The 13,719-nt window shown below is 43.0% G+C and overlaps 3 protein-coding genes across 4 annotated transcripts in view; 1 reads left to right on the plus strand and 2 right to left on the minus strand.

Annotated features, from left to right (window-relative positions):
* Positions 1–13,719, minus strand: part of LOC118729206 (FXYD domain-containing ion transport regulator 4-like) — a 29,224-nt gene that overhangs the window by 11,642 nt on the left and 3,863 nt on the right. The window contains exon 1 of one of the 2 annotated variants that reach the window (XM_045587721.1): positions 4,329–4,368. The exons of the other annotated variant lie outside the window; for it this stretch is intronic. The gene's annotated coding sequence lies outside the window, so the exon portion shown is untranslated. Of the gene's footprint in view, positions 1–4,328; positions 4,369–13,719 lie in introns of those variants that run through there. 2 annotated transcript variants of the gene reach the window in all.
* LOC118730523 (60S ribosomal protein L23a-like) lies at positions 1,408–1,919 on the plus strand. The gene has a single exon (XM_036458555.2). The coding sequence runs from the start codon at positions 1,433–1,435 to the stop codon at positions 1,901–1,903; it is 471 nt and encodes a 156-aa protein (XP_036314448.1). The 5' UTR covers positions 1,408–1,432; the 3' UTR covers positions 1,904–1,919.
* Positions 5,728–8,989, minus strand: LOC118730092 (developmental pluripotency-associated protein 3-like). The gene is made up of 3 exons (XM_036457803.2): positions 8,773–8,989; positions 6,536–6,828; positions 5,728–5,978 (listed from the first exon to the last, which is right to left on the minus strand). The coding sequence occupies exons 1-3, from the start codon at positions 8,843–8,845 to the stop codon at positions 5,883–5,885; spliced, it is 462 nt and encodes a 153-aa protein (XP_036313696.1). The 5' UTR covers positions 8,846–8,989; the 3' UTR covers positions 5,728–5,882.

Genomic DNA, 13,719 nt, shown 5'->3' on the forward strand with positions numbered 1-13,719 from the left:
TCAGAAATTTAATTGATGCTTAGTAATTTGTTAGAGGCAGGTAATTCTAAATGTTCTTATTTTATAAGTCTAATTAGGTCATTTTTTGAAGAAAAAACACACACACCACTATATGAGGATATTGTATAGATACACTTTAGATTTTTTGACTGTCAAAATGGGGAAGGACTGCTGATCCCCTTCCCCCCAGGCCAGTAGGCCAGGACACCTTGGCCTTGCTCTTAGGGGGCCTAGGGACAGAGTTTAGCGCCACCTTGTGGGGATCCTCTTTAAAAAAAAAAAAATATATATATATATATATATTAATATATTTTATTGATTTTTGTACAGAGAGGAAGGGAGAGAGATAGAGAGTTAGAAACATCAATGAGAGAGAGTCATCGATCAGCTGCCTCTTGCACACCCCCTACTGGGGATATGCCCGCAACCAAGGTACATGCCCTTGACCGGAATCGAACCCAGGGTCCTTCAGTCCCCAAGCTGACGCTCTATCCATTGAGCCAAACCGGTCCCGGCTTTTTTAAAAAATATTTTATTGATTTTTTACAGAGAGGAAGGGAGAGAGAGAGTTAGAAACATCAATGAGAGAGAGACATTGAGCAGCTGCCTCCTGCACACCCCCTAATGGGGATGTCCCGGAGACATTGAGCAGCTGCCTCCTGCACACCCCCTACTGGGGATGTCCCCACAACCAAGGTACATGCCCTTGACTGGAATCGAACCTGGGACTCTTGAGTCCACAGGCCGATGCTCTATCCACTGAGCCAAACCAGTTTCGGCAGGGGATCCTCTTCTGTGCTTGCCTGCATCTGCTCCCATTCTGGGGCACAGTGTGTTTCACATATCTCTGACTGTCTCCCCATCTCTCTAGTGGTCCTTTCAGACGTGACTGGCTCTGAGCTGTGCACCACAGGGACAAGGATGGAGTGGGCTTGTGCACTGGGCTTCATTTACTCCTAGGCAGGGCCAATCCCATCATCTGCTCTTCCCCATGACTAAGCTCCTGGTGATGAGATGATTTTGCTGGACTTCCTTTTGGTTAACACTCTCCTCTATCTTTTACTATAAAAAGGAACCTGGGAACTGTATGTCCTGCCTTTCCCAGTTTTGAAGTCACAGAATTGGTGGTCACAGCTCAGATGCTACACTGACCGAATTCCCCTTCAAACCTTCCCCAATTCCTCTAATCCACCATAATCTGAAATCTCGACAAAAGTCTGAAATAAGGCCATATTCCCTTAATTTTTATCTATGAAGGCCAATCTTACATTTAAAAAAATTATGTAAAAGAGCTATTACTAAACACATTAACTGCATTATTTCAATGTCATTTTTATTTACTACTTTAGATATATTTTCTATTCAGAATATATAATTGTATTTAGTATAAAAATATTAAAACTTATAGTTATGGAAAACCCTTTTCACGAAGATGGCGCCGAAAGCGAAGAAGGAAGCCCCTGCCCCTCCCAAAGCCGAAGCCAAAGCAAAGGCTTTGAAGGCAAAGAAAGCAGTGTTGAAAGGCGTCCACAGCCACAAAAAAAAGAAGATCCACACGTCACCCACCTTCCGACGGCCAAAGACACTAAGGCTCCGGAGGCAACCTAAATATCCTCGGAAGAGCGCACCCAGGAGAAACAAGCTTGACCACTATGCCATCATCAAGTTCCCCCTGACTACTGAGTCAGCCATGAAGAAGATAGAAGACAATAATACACTTGTGTTCATTGTGGATGTCAAGGCCAACAAGCACCAGATCAAACAGGCTGTGAAGAAGCTCTATGACATTGATGTGGCCAAGGTCAACACCCTGATCAGGCCTGATGGCGAGAAGAAGGCATATGTTCGACTGGCTCCTGACTATGATGCTTTGGATGTTGCCAACAAAATTGGAATCATCTAAACTGAGTCCAGCTGCCTAATTCTAAATATAAAAATTTTACACTGTAAAAAAAAACAAAAAAAAACACAAAAAAAACTTATAGTTATGACTTTGTGTATACATGCACACATTCATTTGATCAAAAATTGTGCAGAAATTAACAAAACGTGTGTATATATATATGCTGCTTATACACAAAAACATCTGCTTTGGCTTTTTTTTTTTTTTTTTCCTGACCAGGTTAAATATGCCAGCAGATGATCTCATGCCTCATAATCTTTTCAATGCAAATTTTCTCAGACATATTGCACTTGAGCACCTGTCAAAGTGTATTTACTCGTCATGAGGAACCTAGCAAGGAGAGAGTGCACTTACTCACAGTGACTGGAGAAATGAGGTTTCTATACTTTCAGTAAGGAGTTAATACATACAGCTCTCCACGGAGCACAAATCATTAATGGCTACTGCTGTTTTATTTGTCATAGTCATAAAAATGTCATGCTTTTGTTAATCAACCCAAATTAAACTTAGGACATGTCCCTTCGGAGCTGTCTTCCCAGAAATGCTATTAGGAGAAACAATAAGTGATGTGTCTGTAAGCCGACTGATCTGTGGATCTGTGGGTGCTTATCAGCTCCATGCAGCAGGGTGTGATCTCCGGCAAAGAGACACCCACAGTGTCCTGGGGAGTTTTGTCCACAGAGTGGTGGGATCTTAGCTTCTTTTTCAAGCAATTGTCTATCAGTCTCCTCAGCATTCAGTGCAAAATGCAGAACCGCCATTTATCCACTTCTCAGTTGGAAGACTAAAATTTTGTTTCTCAATTTCAATTGTTAAAAAAAAACAACACCTCATATATATATATTATTGATTTTTTACAGAGAGGAAGGGAGAGGGGTAGAAACATTGATGAGAGAAACATCGACAAGCTGTCTCCTGCACACACCCCACCAGGATGTGCCAGCAACCGAACCTGGGACCTTTTAGTCCTTAGACTGACGCTCTATCCACTGAGCCAAACCGGTCTCGGCTCACCTCTTTTTTATTTTAATAGTTTCATGTTGCTAGTTTTGAGCTGCTCAGTACTGCTTCTTTTCCTGTGTTCAGCTTTGAGAAGCAGTCCTTCCTAACAAAAGCTGAATGTTATAATAGTAAAGAGAATCTTGGAACTATTAGGAGACATTTCCTCCCTTGAAACAACAAAAAAAGAGATTGATATAGTTCTGCATTGTGAACTGTTCATGTATGAAAAGCCCAGGCTCCTTTCTAAGGTCAATACCTCCTGTTTTGTACTTGATCTTATCCATTTGAACTGATCCAGGGCATATTTCTGGAATTCCTGCTGCTCCCTCTATTGCACTATCAATATTTCCTTCAGTACTTGATCTTCCCTGTCACCATACAAACCTGCGATTACTGCAGAATTCTAGAGCCTTCTGAGGATATCTGATAGTAGGCCATTAAAATGCCTTCTTCTATTCTTAAACAGTTTTTTTTTAAATATATTTTATTGATTTTGTACAGAGAGGAAGGGAGAGAGATAGAGAGTTAGAAACATCGATGAGAGAGAGTCATTGATCAGCTGCCTCTTGCACACCCCCCACTGGGGATATGCCCGCAACCAAGGTACATGCCCTTGACCGGAATTGAACCCGGGACCTTTCAGTCCCCAAGCCGATGCTCTATCCATTGAGACAAACCGGTCCTGTCGACATGCGCTGTATTTTTTATTGGGAAGGGAAAACAAAGACAAATGCATAAGTGTACTTCTGCTCATATATAAACAGAAGGCTTCAGTTTTGTTTCTAACGTGATTTCTCTTAAACTGTCATAAAAGATGCTTTGAGCCCTGACAGCATGGCAATACAACATCTTGGATGATCCCTTCTCACTCACCCATCCAATCCTCTGAGATTCCACAGTCTGTTCTATACCTCTATGTCTCTGGATCTATTTCGTTCATCAGTTTATTTTGTTCATTAGATTCCACATATGAGTGAGATCATGTGATACTTATCTTTCTCTGACTGGCTTGTGAGGGTGCATTTTATCTCAAAGTTTGATACCCCTGCATACCCGGCTTGTCTTTTTCCTTCATCTAGGAAGCTATTGCCGTCCGTGAACAATACTAAGTCTGGATTCTGTAGAGGCGTATCTGTTAGATCTGGCTGGCTAGAGTAGACCTCCTCTAGGACTTCTAGACAATCATGCTCAGGGATCCCCTCTGCAACGGGAAGGAAAGTGGCATATGCCCTAAGCTGGAATCAAACCGTGACCTTCCTGGTTCATAGGTTGATGCTCAACCACTGAGCCATGCCGGCTGGACTCCATAAACTATTATTTAAAAATAAATACATAAGTTGCCGGGGCAGGTTTGGCTCAATGGATAGAGCGTCGGCTTGGGGACTGAAGGGTCCCGGGTTCGATTCCGGTCAAGGGCATGTACCTTGGTTGCGGGCATATCCCCAGTAGGGGGTATGTAAGAGGCAGCTGATTGATGACTCTCTCTCATCGATATTTCTAACTCTCTATCTCTCTCCCTTCCTTCTGTACAAAATCAATAAAATATATATTTTAAAAATAAATACATAAGTAAATCAACATGTAATCAAATTCCTTTGACATAAAGTTTGCATGCCCCTTTAAGTAAATATATTTTATTTTATTGCAGAAATTTGAAAAATATAAAGTAAAAAATAAATAATAAAATGAAAATCCAACCACATGAAATGAGTGTTTTCTTTCCCTCTAGCCTAGGGGTGTCAAACTCAATCAGAGAAGGGGCCAAAATCTAAAATCCAGCCTAAATCGTGGGCCGAATGGTTTACTGAAGAGTCATAAACTGTCATTGTGATGGAAACGCAGCGGAGTGCAGTGATGACAGCGCAGTGCGGGCCACATTGCAAGGCCTGGCGGGACGGATTTGGCCCGCGGGCCTTGTGTTTGACACATGTGCTGTAGCCTTTTAAGATAGTGTCTCCTGCTATGGTGAGAGAATGTGTAAAGTTCCAGTAGGAAAATATCATAAAATATTAGGATCCCAGATATTGACATCATAGGAATGTGATGAGGATGAGAATGATTATTCATTGCTAGCAAAATCCTATATTTCACCAAACAAACAAAAAAATCCTATATAATAAAAGCCTAATATGCAAATCAACCAAATGGCAGAATAACAGGTTGGCGGGGGCTGGGACCAGCCAAGGAGGGTGCTAGCAGGCAGAGGGATGGGAAGGCAATCAGGGAAGGCAATCAGGGTGGCAATCGGTGGTGGTGGGGCAGCCATGGGGGAGCAGGGTTACTCGCTGGCCAGTACCAGCCTCCAACTGGCCCACCAGCCACCTCTCACAGGTGGCAACGATTGGCCCTCCAGTTGCCTCCTGCAGAGGGAGACCACCAGTGGCAGTGGGAAACGGGGCTGGCCAGCGCCATCCCCCAATCAGCCCACTGGTTGCCTCCTTCAGAGGGAGGCCAAACTGCTCTTTAACATTAGGTCAAAGTTTCCCTATTCCATATGTCCTGAAATTTTCATAACTTCTTATCAAACACACAATATCAGTCAATAGAGCGTTGACCTGATGACTGAAGGGTCCCAGATTCCATTCCGGTCAAGGGCATGTATCTTGGTTGCAGGCACATCCCCAGTAGAGAGTGTGCAGGAGGCAGCTGATCGATGATTCTCTCTCATTGGTGTTTCTAACTCTCTATCCCTCTCTCTTTCTCTCTGTAAAAAAAATCTATAAAATATATTAAACACATACACACACACACACAATATAGTATACAGATGATATATCATACAACTGCACACCAAAAAACTATAATTTCAGAATGTCACCCCAATAAATTCAATCAATGAACAAGAACAAGAATACACATGTCTCAGATATGCCTCAAGTTTATTAAAGATGCCCTATACACACATCTGCTACTAAAAATTGAAATAGGACATTAAAAAATGTTACAATTCCAATAACTACAAGAATAAGGTGTATATTTAAAATGGCTCCATGCCATAATTGTCAATAATACAATCAAGAGGACCTGGATGTAAAAGGCAATGACTACAGCCACATTTAAATCCTGGTTTATTCTGAAAAAAAAAAGAAAAAGAAAAATAGATTAATTGTGTTAGGAATAATGAAAGCATCAAATCTAAACAGCATTTGTAATAGGATACACTAAAAAAAGAAAAACAAATAATCTTTATGGTGGTGATAGCAGGGAGGAGGCAGAATTGAAATGATTGAGTACCAAAGAATACCATAGCTTGGGCCATTTTGTAAGGTTAACAGCTACGGATTTTTAATTAGAGATTTGTCCAATACCACACAGTTTTGGCATGAGCATACAGTTTGTGACAGCATATAGACAAGTAAGCATACACCAAGAGTGAGCCTTAATGTAAACTACATTTAGGTGATAATAATCCGTCAATGTAGATTCATCACCTATAACAAACACTGCCACTCTGGTGTGGGATGCTGAGAGTGAGGAGGCTCTGAGAGTGTGTGGGGTCAGAAGGTCCATGGGAATTCTGCATTTTCTGCTCAATTTTGCTGTGAGCCTAAAGCAGCTCTAAATATATTGTATAATGAGCATTCCCACCCTCCTGTTGGGAGAACTGTAGGCCCAGACGCTAAAACTCACCAGGTACAAGGTGCGATATTTAATAGCATCCAACCTTCTTATCATCCTCAGTCGAAGCCTTTCTCTCATTTTCTTCACTTCTTCCTGAACACTAGCCACTGTCCTGGCTCCACGTCTCCTCGTGTAAAGCAGGCGTGGATTCAGCCCCAGTCCTGACGACGCCTTCGAGTTGTTTCCTGTGTCCTGCTGTTGGGGTGAATGTTCTGGTGGAACGGAAGGGGATGCGGTACTAGGGTTGAGAGTCATGTCACTAAGGTTCTGTGCTAGTCCTTCTGAGACAGCTTGAGTATCAGCTGAAAGAAGAAAAAAAATTAAGAGCCATTAGGGCAGTGGTAGGCAAACTCATTAGTCAACAGAGCCAAATATCCACAGTACAACGACAGAAATTTCTTTTGAGAGCCAAATTTTTTAAACTTAAACTTCTAACGCCACTTCTTCAAAATAGACTCGCCCAGGCCGTGGTATTTTGTGGGAGAGCCACCCTCAAGGGGCCAAAGAGCCAAATGTGGCTCGTAAGCTGCAGTTTGCTGACCACAGCATTAGGGTAAACTGACTTATCCCCAGCTCATTAGTCTCAGGCTCAAACTAGGCCTGCTCTTAAACAGGTGAACATGGACAATGGGGGTCTCTCAAGTGGAGGATTCCTTCTACCTCCTGCGTTACCTAGTGCTAGTTGAGAACTCTGCACAGTTAATTTTCTTTTTCCTGTTTTTGTTATTTCTGAGCATTATATTTTTTCATGACATCAAAAGTAGCTAAGTACATAATTCCAAGAGGAAGATTATGGGACAGAAACTAGGCATTGGAAGTTACTTCATTTACATTTGTGTGAACGCTTAATACAAATGAGAGGACATAAAGCATTAATAAATCACAATGTTCCAGCAGTTCAACTTTAATCCACTAAAATTTCCTGGGGAAAAACCCCCACTCTGGTGAAATAGCCAAAGAAAACCCACTTACAACTGTCTCCCCTCAGCCTTAAGCAGAGCGAGGAAGTTTACGTGGCTTATGCCCTCTCTCGGTTACACCCGGATTGTTCATGGTAGTAAATCTTTCTATTCAAACCCGATATTATGGGAAGTCAACCACTTAAATCTTCACTCTTCCCATGCAAACCACTATGCATACCTCATACACATTCATGTCATACATAAGGCTGTGAATGGGCTCACAGTATAAATTACCATATTTTCCGGCATATAAGACGACTCCCCTAATTTTACAGTTAAGACATAGGTTTAGGCCAATATTCGCTGTATAAGACTACCCCGCACTTCAAAGAAAAGGCTTACTTTGCCGTCAAGATCTGCAGGTAATTTTTGTCTTTTGCCCCTGATTTTCGGTTGACTTTTTTTCGTTTCAAAAGTCTTCTTATACACCGGAAAATGCCGGTAGGACTTTCTTAGAAGCAGTGTGCTCCAGGATCCTGCTAATAAACTTGCTGCATTTTCCTGAGGCCTAATTTTTCTGGGAGGCTCACCCACTCCCAGACTCACTCCTCTGAAACATGATCCTGACCAATGGTGGCTGAGTAGTTTGGGTGATGATGTAGGACCTGAAGCACATTCACTGGTGTTTATAAACCCAACCCTTCCCTCTGTTTCCTGAAAAGCCATTTTCCTGTTTACTAACATTCCCTACAGGGAAGAGTTAGCTAGAAAAACAAGCCTGAAAATGTTGGCAAGATTAAGAAACCTTGCCTAGTGGTGAGACCTATGAAACGGGGGAGGTTATGGTTGGATTCTGGGTCAGGGCACATGTCCCAGTTTCGGGTTGATCCCCAGAGGGAAGGTGTGCAGGAGGCAGCCAATCAATGATTCTCTCTCAACATGGATATTTCTATCTTTCTCACTCTTCCTTCCTCTCTGAAATCAAGAATAGGAAATATATAAAAACTTGAGGTTATGTTTCTTGTGTTTTGTTCCTTTCCACCATTCCTGACATCTGTTGCAGATGGAAATATTGATTGCGAGATCCTATGAACCATCCTATCAGAATTTTGGTTGCTCTTCCCCAGAAAGTGGACTGAAAAGATTGCATTGTAAGCAAGCAAGACAGTTTATATACTCTTCCCCTCTTCCCTCTCCCCAAGACTAAAAAACTGTGCTCCTCCCCTTCCCCCCGAAGAATCCTACTCAACTGTGTCCTTTAAAACACTGAAGTCACCCTAAGTAAGGAGCGGAGGCTCTTCACTTCCCAACCCCTATAGTCAAAAAGGACAGCAGCCATCATACCTGAATATCCTTCACCAGGCGTCTGAGAAAACTCCTGGGTCGAGAGTGTGCTACGCTTCGCTGGTGAGTCCATTGGAAGTCTAGTCACAGCCTGAAGTTCTCCTAGATTCCGTCCAAAAAGAGCTCAAGCAGATGCTCAAAGCTCTCAAATCAATACAAGGTAGGCCAGAAAGAGCAGGATCAAAGAGTGGGGAAAGAGCTAACCTAGATAATGCAGGTAAGCCAATCAAGCAGCCTATTTGAATGTAAATGATGGATGATTACAAGGGTCAGGTGAGTGAAAGTAATCCTGTTAGTGGACTAATAGGTGATTGTGCAACTCCTCCCTATTAAAATAATCAAGCCAAGGAGAAGAAATGAGGAACCTTTGTAATAATATGAACAATAAAGATTGATTAAAAAAAATAAAAAAATAAAATAAAATAGTCAAGCCCTCTTGGCCATTGGCTGGCAAATGTATCAGGAGCCTCTAGGGCGTGTCTCCCTAAGGTTGCCTTAACATTTAGGGTAGTTTCCCCACCCACCCTTTTTTTCTCTCCAAATTTCACTTCCTGAGATGACTACTGGTTTGTGAATGGGACTAGGTGTGCTCTAGAGCAGAAAAGGGCAGTTTCCCCCCATTTTCAGATTAACTCCCAGTTACGTTAATTGAGAAAGTTTCCTTAACGTTTTCCTGGCCTGGCTCATCCTGAATCTTTGATGCTTCTAAGGGGAAGTCTGCTAATGAGGGAAACTAGAGGAGCAATAAGTGTCTGCTTTAAACAGCTGATTGGCTTGATGCTTTAAATTTGTGTTATTTTATAAGCTACACCTTTATTTATTTATATATATATATATATTTATTTATTTATTAAAGTATTATCTGTGTACATATTTTACCATTGCCTCCCTCCTTCTCCCTATAAGCTACACCTTTAAATGCAAAGAGCACCAACATTAACTGCTGATTTTCTACAGGAAGTAGAACAAATCCCCAGCCGCACCAATCTTTTCATCTCCTGTTCCATGTACAACCTTCCCACCCCCTTTTCAGCTGGAAACTGTGAGAAAGTTCTCAAAGGCAATCTTGTTTGTTTTTAGTAAAAAGCCAGAGGTGAAATTATGACCTAGAATTTGTTTTTAATCTTTATTGTTGAAAATATTACATTTGTCCCCTTTTTTCTCCCATTAACCTCTTACAAGCCCCCGGCCTCCAGCCACAGGCACCAGGCCCCAGGCCCCAGGTCTCCACCAATCTATTGTCTGTGTCTCAGGCTTATGCATATTTATTTATTCCTTTATTATTTGTTAGTCCTTACCTGAGATAAAGAGAGCGGAAGGGAGGAAGGGCTGGGAAGAAAGAGAAATTTGGATGTGAGAGAGACACCTGGACTGGTTCCCTCCCTGGCCCACCTAGGCCTGGGGCTAGGATGGGGGATGGAGCCTGAAACCAAGATACAGGCCCTTGGTAAGAACCAAATCTAGGAAGCTTCAGTCCCAGTGGGCCCATGCTCTATCAACTGAGCCAAACGGGCTGGGGCTTATGCATATATCTTTGCAAAAGAACACTTATTTGGTAAATCACGGAGGTAGAAAAAGTAATTGGCAGAAGACGTGGGATTAGGAAACAAGGTAAAGAAGTAAAGGAAGCGCCCTGGGAGCTTGGGAATGAGGAAGCTAATGGTGAGGTGCCTGGGGCAGGGAGGGGGAAGGGAAAGGCAGGGGTAAGTTCCCTGGAGTAAGGGCTCAGGGCCAGAGGTGTGGCTCTAGAGTAGGGGTGTCGAACTCAATCAGAGAAGGGGCCAAAATCTAAAATCCAGCCTAAATCGCGGGCCGAATGGTTTACTGAACAGTCATAAACTGACAATGTTAACCAGAAATGTGAATTTAAAATGAGTGAAACAATCTTTTCCGTAACAGTGCTGTTAACCAACTCACATGCTATCAAGGATTTGGCCCTCGGGCCTTGTGTTTGACACATGTGCTCTAGAGCAACAAAGCCCACTAAATTCATTTACCTTCCTATAAACCCCCCTCTTTAGTTCAAAATACTTATGATTGGCTTTATGAAACCAACATCCTTCTAGGGTAAACTGACATTTCTTTCCCTGTGCCATTCAAATATAAATACCTGGCATTCTTTTAAAAATCTTATCTGAGCCCTAGCTGATTTGGGTCAGTGGTTAGAGTTCCAGGCTTCATTCCAGTCAAGGGCGCATGCCTGAGTCCTGTGCTAGAGGCAACCAATCAATGATACTCTTCATTGATGTGTCTATCTCTCTCCCTCTCCATTCTTCTCTTAAGGGAACTTTAAAAAAAATCTTATCTGAGCCATATTTTAAAATTCAAGTTTTGCCTGCCCAGTGTGGCTCAGTGGTTAAGAATCTAGTCATGAACCAAGAGGACACTGGTTGGATTCCAGGTCAGGGCACATGCCCAGGTCTCAGGATGGATCCCAGGTAGAGGGAGTGCAGGAGGCTGATGTTCAATGATGTTTCTCATAGTCTCTCTATCCCTCTTCCATCCTCTCTCTTTAAAAACCGATAAACCAATGAAGGTGGGAGGGTAGATGACAGATTTTATGTATATTTTGTTTCCCAAAAAAATTCTCATCTGCAGGGCTTATGCCCTCTCTCGGTTACACCCGGATTGTTCATGGTAGTAAATCTTTCTATTCAAACCCGATATTATGGGAAGTCAACCACTTTTGCCTATTCCCATGCAAACCACTATGCATACCTCATACACATTCATGTCACACATAAGGCTGTGAATGGGCTCACAGTATAAATTAGGACTTTCTTAGAAGCAGTGCTCCAGGGTCCTGCTGAGAACCTTGCTGCATTTTCCTGAGGCCTAATTTTTCTGGGAGGCTCACCCACTCCCAGACTCACTCCTCTGAAACATGATCCTGACCAATGGTGGCTGAGTAGTTTGGGTGATGATGTAGGACCTGAAGCACATTCACTGGTATTTATAAACCCAACCCTTCCCTCTGTTTCCTGAAAAGCCATTTTCCTGTTTACTAACATTCCCTACAGGGAAGAGTTAGCTAGAAAAACAAGCCTGAAAATGTTGGCAAGATTAAGAAACCTTGCCTAGTGGTTGAGACCTATGAAACGGGGGAGGTTATGGTTGGATTCTGGGTCAGGGCACATGTCCTGGTTTCGGGTTGATCCCCAGAGGGAAAGTGTGCAGGAGGAAGCCAATTAATGATTCTCTCTCAACATGGATATTTCTCTTTCTCACTCTCCTTCCTCTCTGAAATCAAGAATAGAAAATATACAAAAACTTGAGGTTATGTTTCTTGTGTTCTGTTCCTTTCCACCATTCCTGACATCTGTTGCAGAGGGAAATATTGATTGCGAGATCCTATGAACCATCCTATCAGAATTTTGGTTGCTCTTTCCCAGAAAGTGGACTGAAAAGATTGCATTGTAAGCAAGCAAGACAGTTTATATACTCTTTACTTCTTCCCTCTCCCCAAGATTAAAAAACCATGCCCCCCCCCCACCCCCAGGATCCTACTCAACTGTGTCCTTTAAAACACTGACGTCACCCTAAGTTAGGAGGCAAAGCTCTTCACTTCCCAACCCCTATAGTCAAAAAGGACAGCATCCGCCCAAACCGATTTGGCTCAATGGATAGAGCGTCGGCTTGGGGACTGAAAGGTCCCGGGTTCGATTCCGGTCAAGGGCATGTGCCTTGGTTGCGGGCATATCCCCAGTGGGGGGGGTGCAAGAGACAGCTGATCGATGACTCTCTCTCATTGATGTTTCTAACTCTCTATCTCTCTCCCTTCATCTCTGTACAAAATCAATAAAATATATTTAAAAAAAAGTTAAAAAAGAAAGAAAATATTACATTTGTCCCCTTTTTTCTCCCATTAACCTCTTACAATCCCCAGGCCCCCAGCCCCCAGGTCTCCACCAATCTATTGTCTGTGTCCCAGACTTATGCTTATTTATTTATTTATTTATTTATCCTTACCTGAGATTAAAGAGTGGAAGATAGGTGGGAAAGAAAGAGAAATTTGGATGTGAGAGATATACCTGGACTGGTGGCCATGCAGGCCCACTTAGGCCTGGGGCTAGGGTGGGGGATGGAGCCTGAAACCAAGGAATCTAGGATGCTTCAGTCCTAGCAGGCCCAAGGTCTATCAACTGAGCCAAACGGGCTGGGGCTTATGCATATATTTTTGCAAAAGAACACTTATTTGGTAAATCACGGAGGTAGAAAAAGTAATTGGCAGAAGACATGGGATTAGGAAACAAGGTAAAGAAGTAAAAGAAGCGCCCTGGGAGCTTGGGAATGAGGAAGCTAATGGTGAGGTGCCTGGGGCAGGGAGGGGGAAGGGGAAGGGAAAGGGAAAAGCTGGGGATGCTCCCAGGAGTAAGGGCTCCTATAGGTAAAGCCTTTATAGGGCCAGAGGTGTGGCTCTAGAGCACATGTGTCCAACACAAGGCCCGCGGGCCAAATCCGTCCCGCGGGCCAAATCCGTCCCGCCAGGCCTTGCAATGTGGCCCCCACTGCGCTGTCATCACTGCACTCCGCTGCATTTCCATCACAATGACAGTTTATGACTGTTCAGTAAACCATTCGGCCCGCGATTTAGGCTGGATTTTAGATTTTGGCCCCTTCTCTGATTGAGTTCGACACCCCTACTCTAGAGCAACAAAGCCCACTAAATTCATTTACCTTCCTATAAACCCCCCTCTTTAGCTCAAAATACTTATAATTGGCTTTATGAACCCAACATCCTTCTAGGGTAAACTGGCATTTCTTTCCCTCTGCCATTCAAATATAAATACCTGGCATTCTTTTAAAAACCTTATCTGAGCCCTAGCTGATTTGGCTCAGTGCTTAGAGTTCCAGACTTGATTCCAGTCAAGGGCGCATGCCCGAATCCTGTGCTTGCTTCCAGAAGGGGACGTGCTAGAGGCAAAAGATCAATGATACTCACATCGA

This window comes from Pipistrellus kuhlii, unplaced genomic scaffold (genome assembly GCF_014108245.1).
Source record: "Pipistrellus kuhlii isolate mPipKuh1 unplaced genomic scaffold, mPipKuh1.p scaffold_m20_p_3, whole genome shotgun sequence".
Taxonomy (NCBI): Eukaryota; Metazoa; Chordata; class Mammalia; order Chiroptera; family Vespertilionidae; genus Pipistrellus; species Pipistrellus kuhlii.

Bases quoted from the DNA above. Each gene is read 5' to 3' on its own strand.
- LOC118730523 (XM_036458555.2), top strand. From the start codon at position 1,433: ATGGCGCCGAAAGCGAAGAAGGAAGCCCCTGCCCCTCCCAAAGCCGAA.
- LOC118730092 (XM_036457803.2), bottom strand. From the start codon at position 8,845: ATGGACTCACCAGCGAAGCGTAGCACACTCTCGACCCAGGAGTTTTCT. The intron at 6,829-8,772 runs GTATGATGGCTG...TTCTTCTTTCAG, and splicing joins GCCTGGTGAAGGATATTCAG to CTGATACTCAAGCTGTCTCA. The intron at 5,979-6,535 runs GTGAGTTTTAGC...TTTTTTTTTCAG, and splicing joins AATATCGCACCTTGTACCTG to AATAAACCAGGATTTAAATG.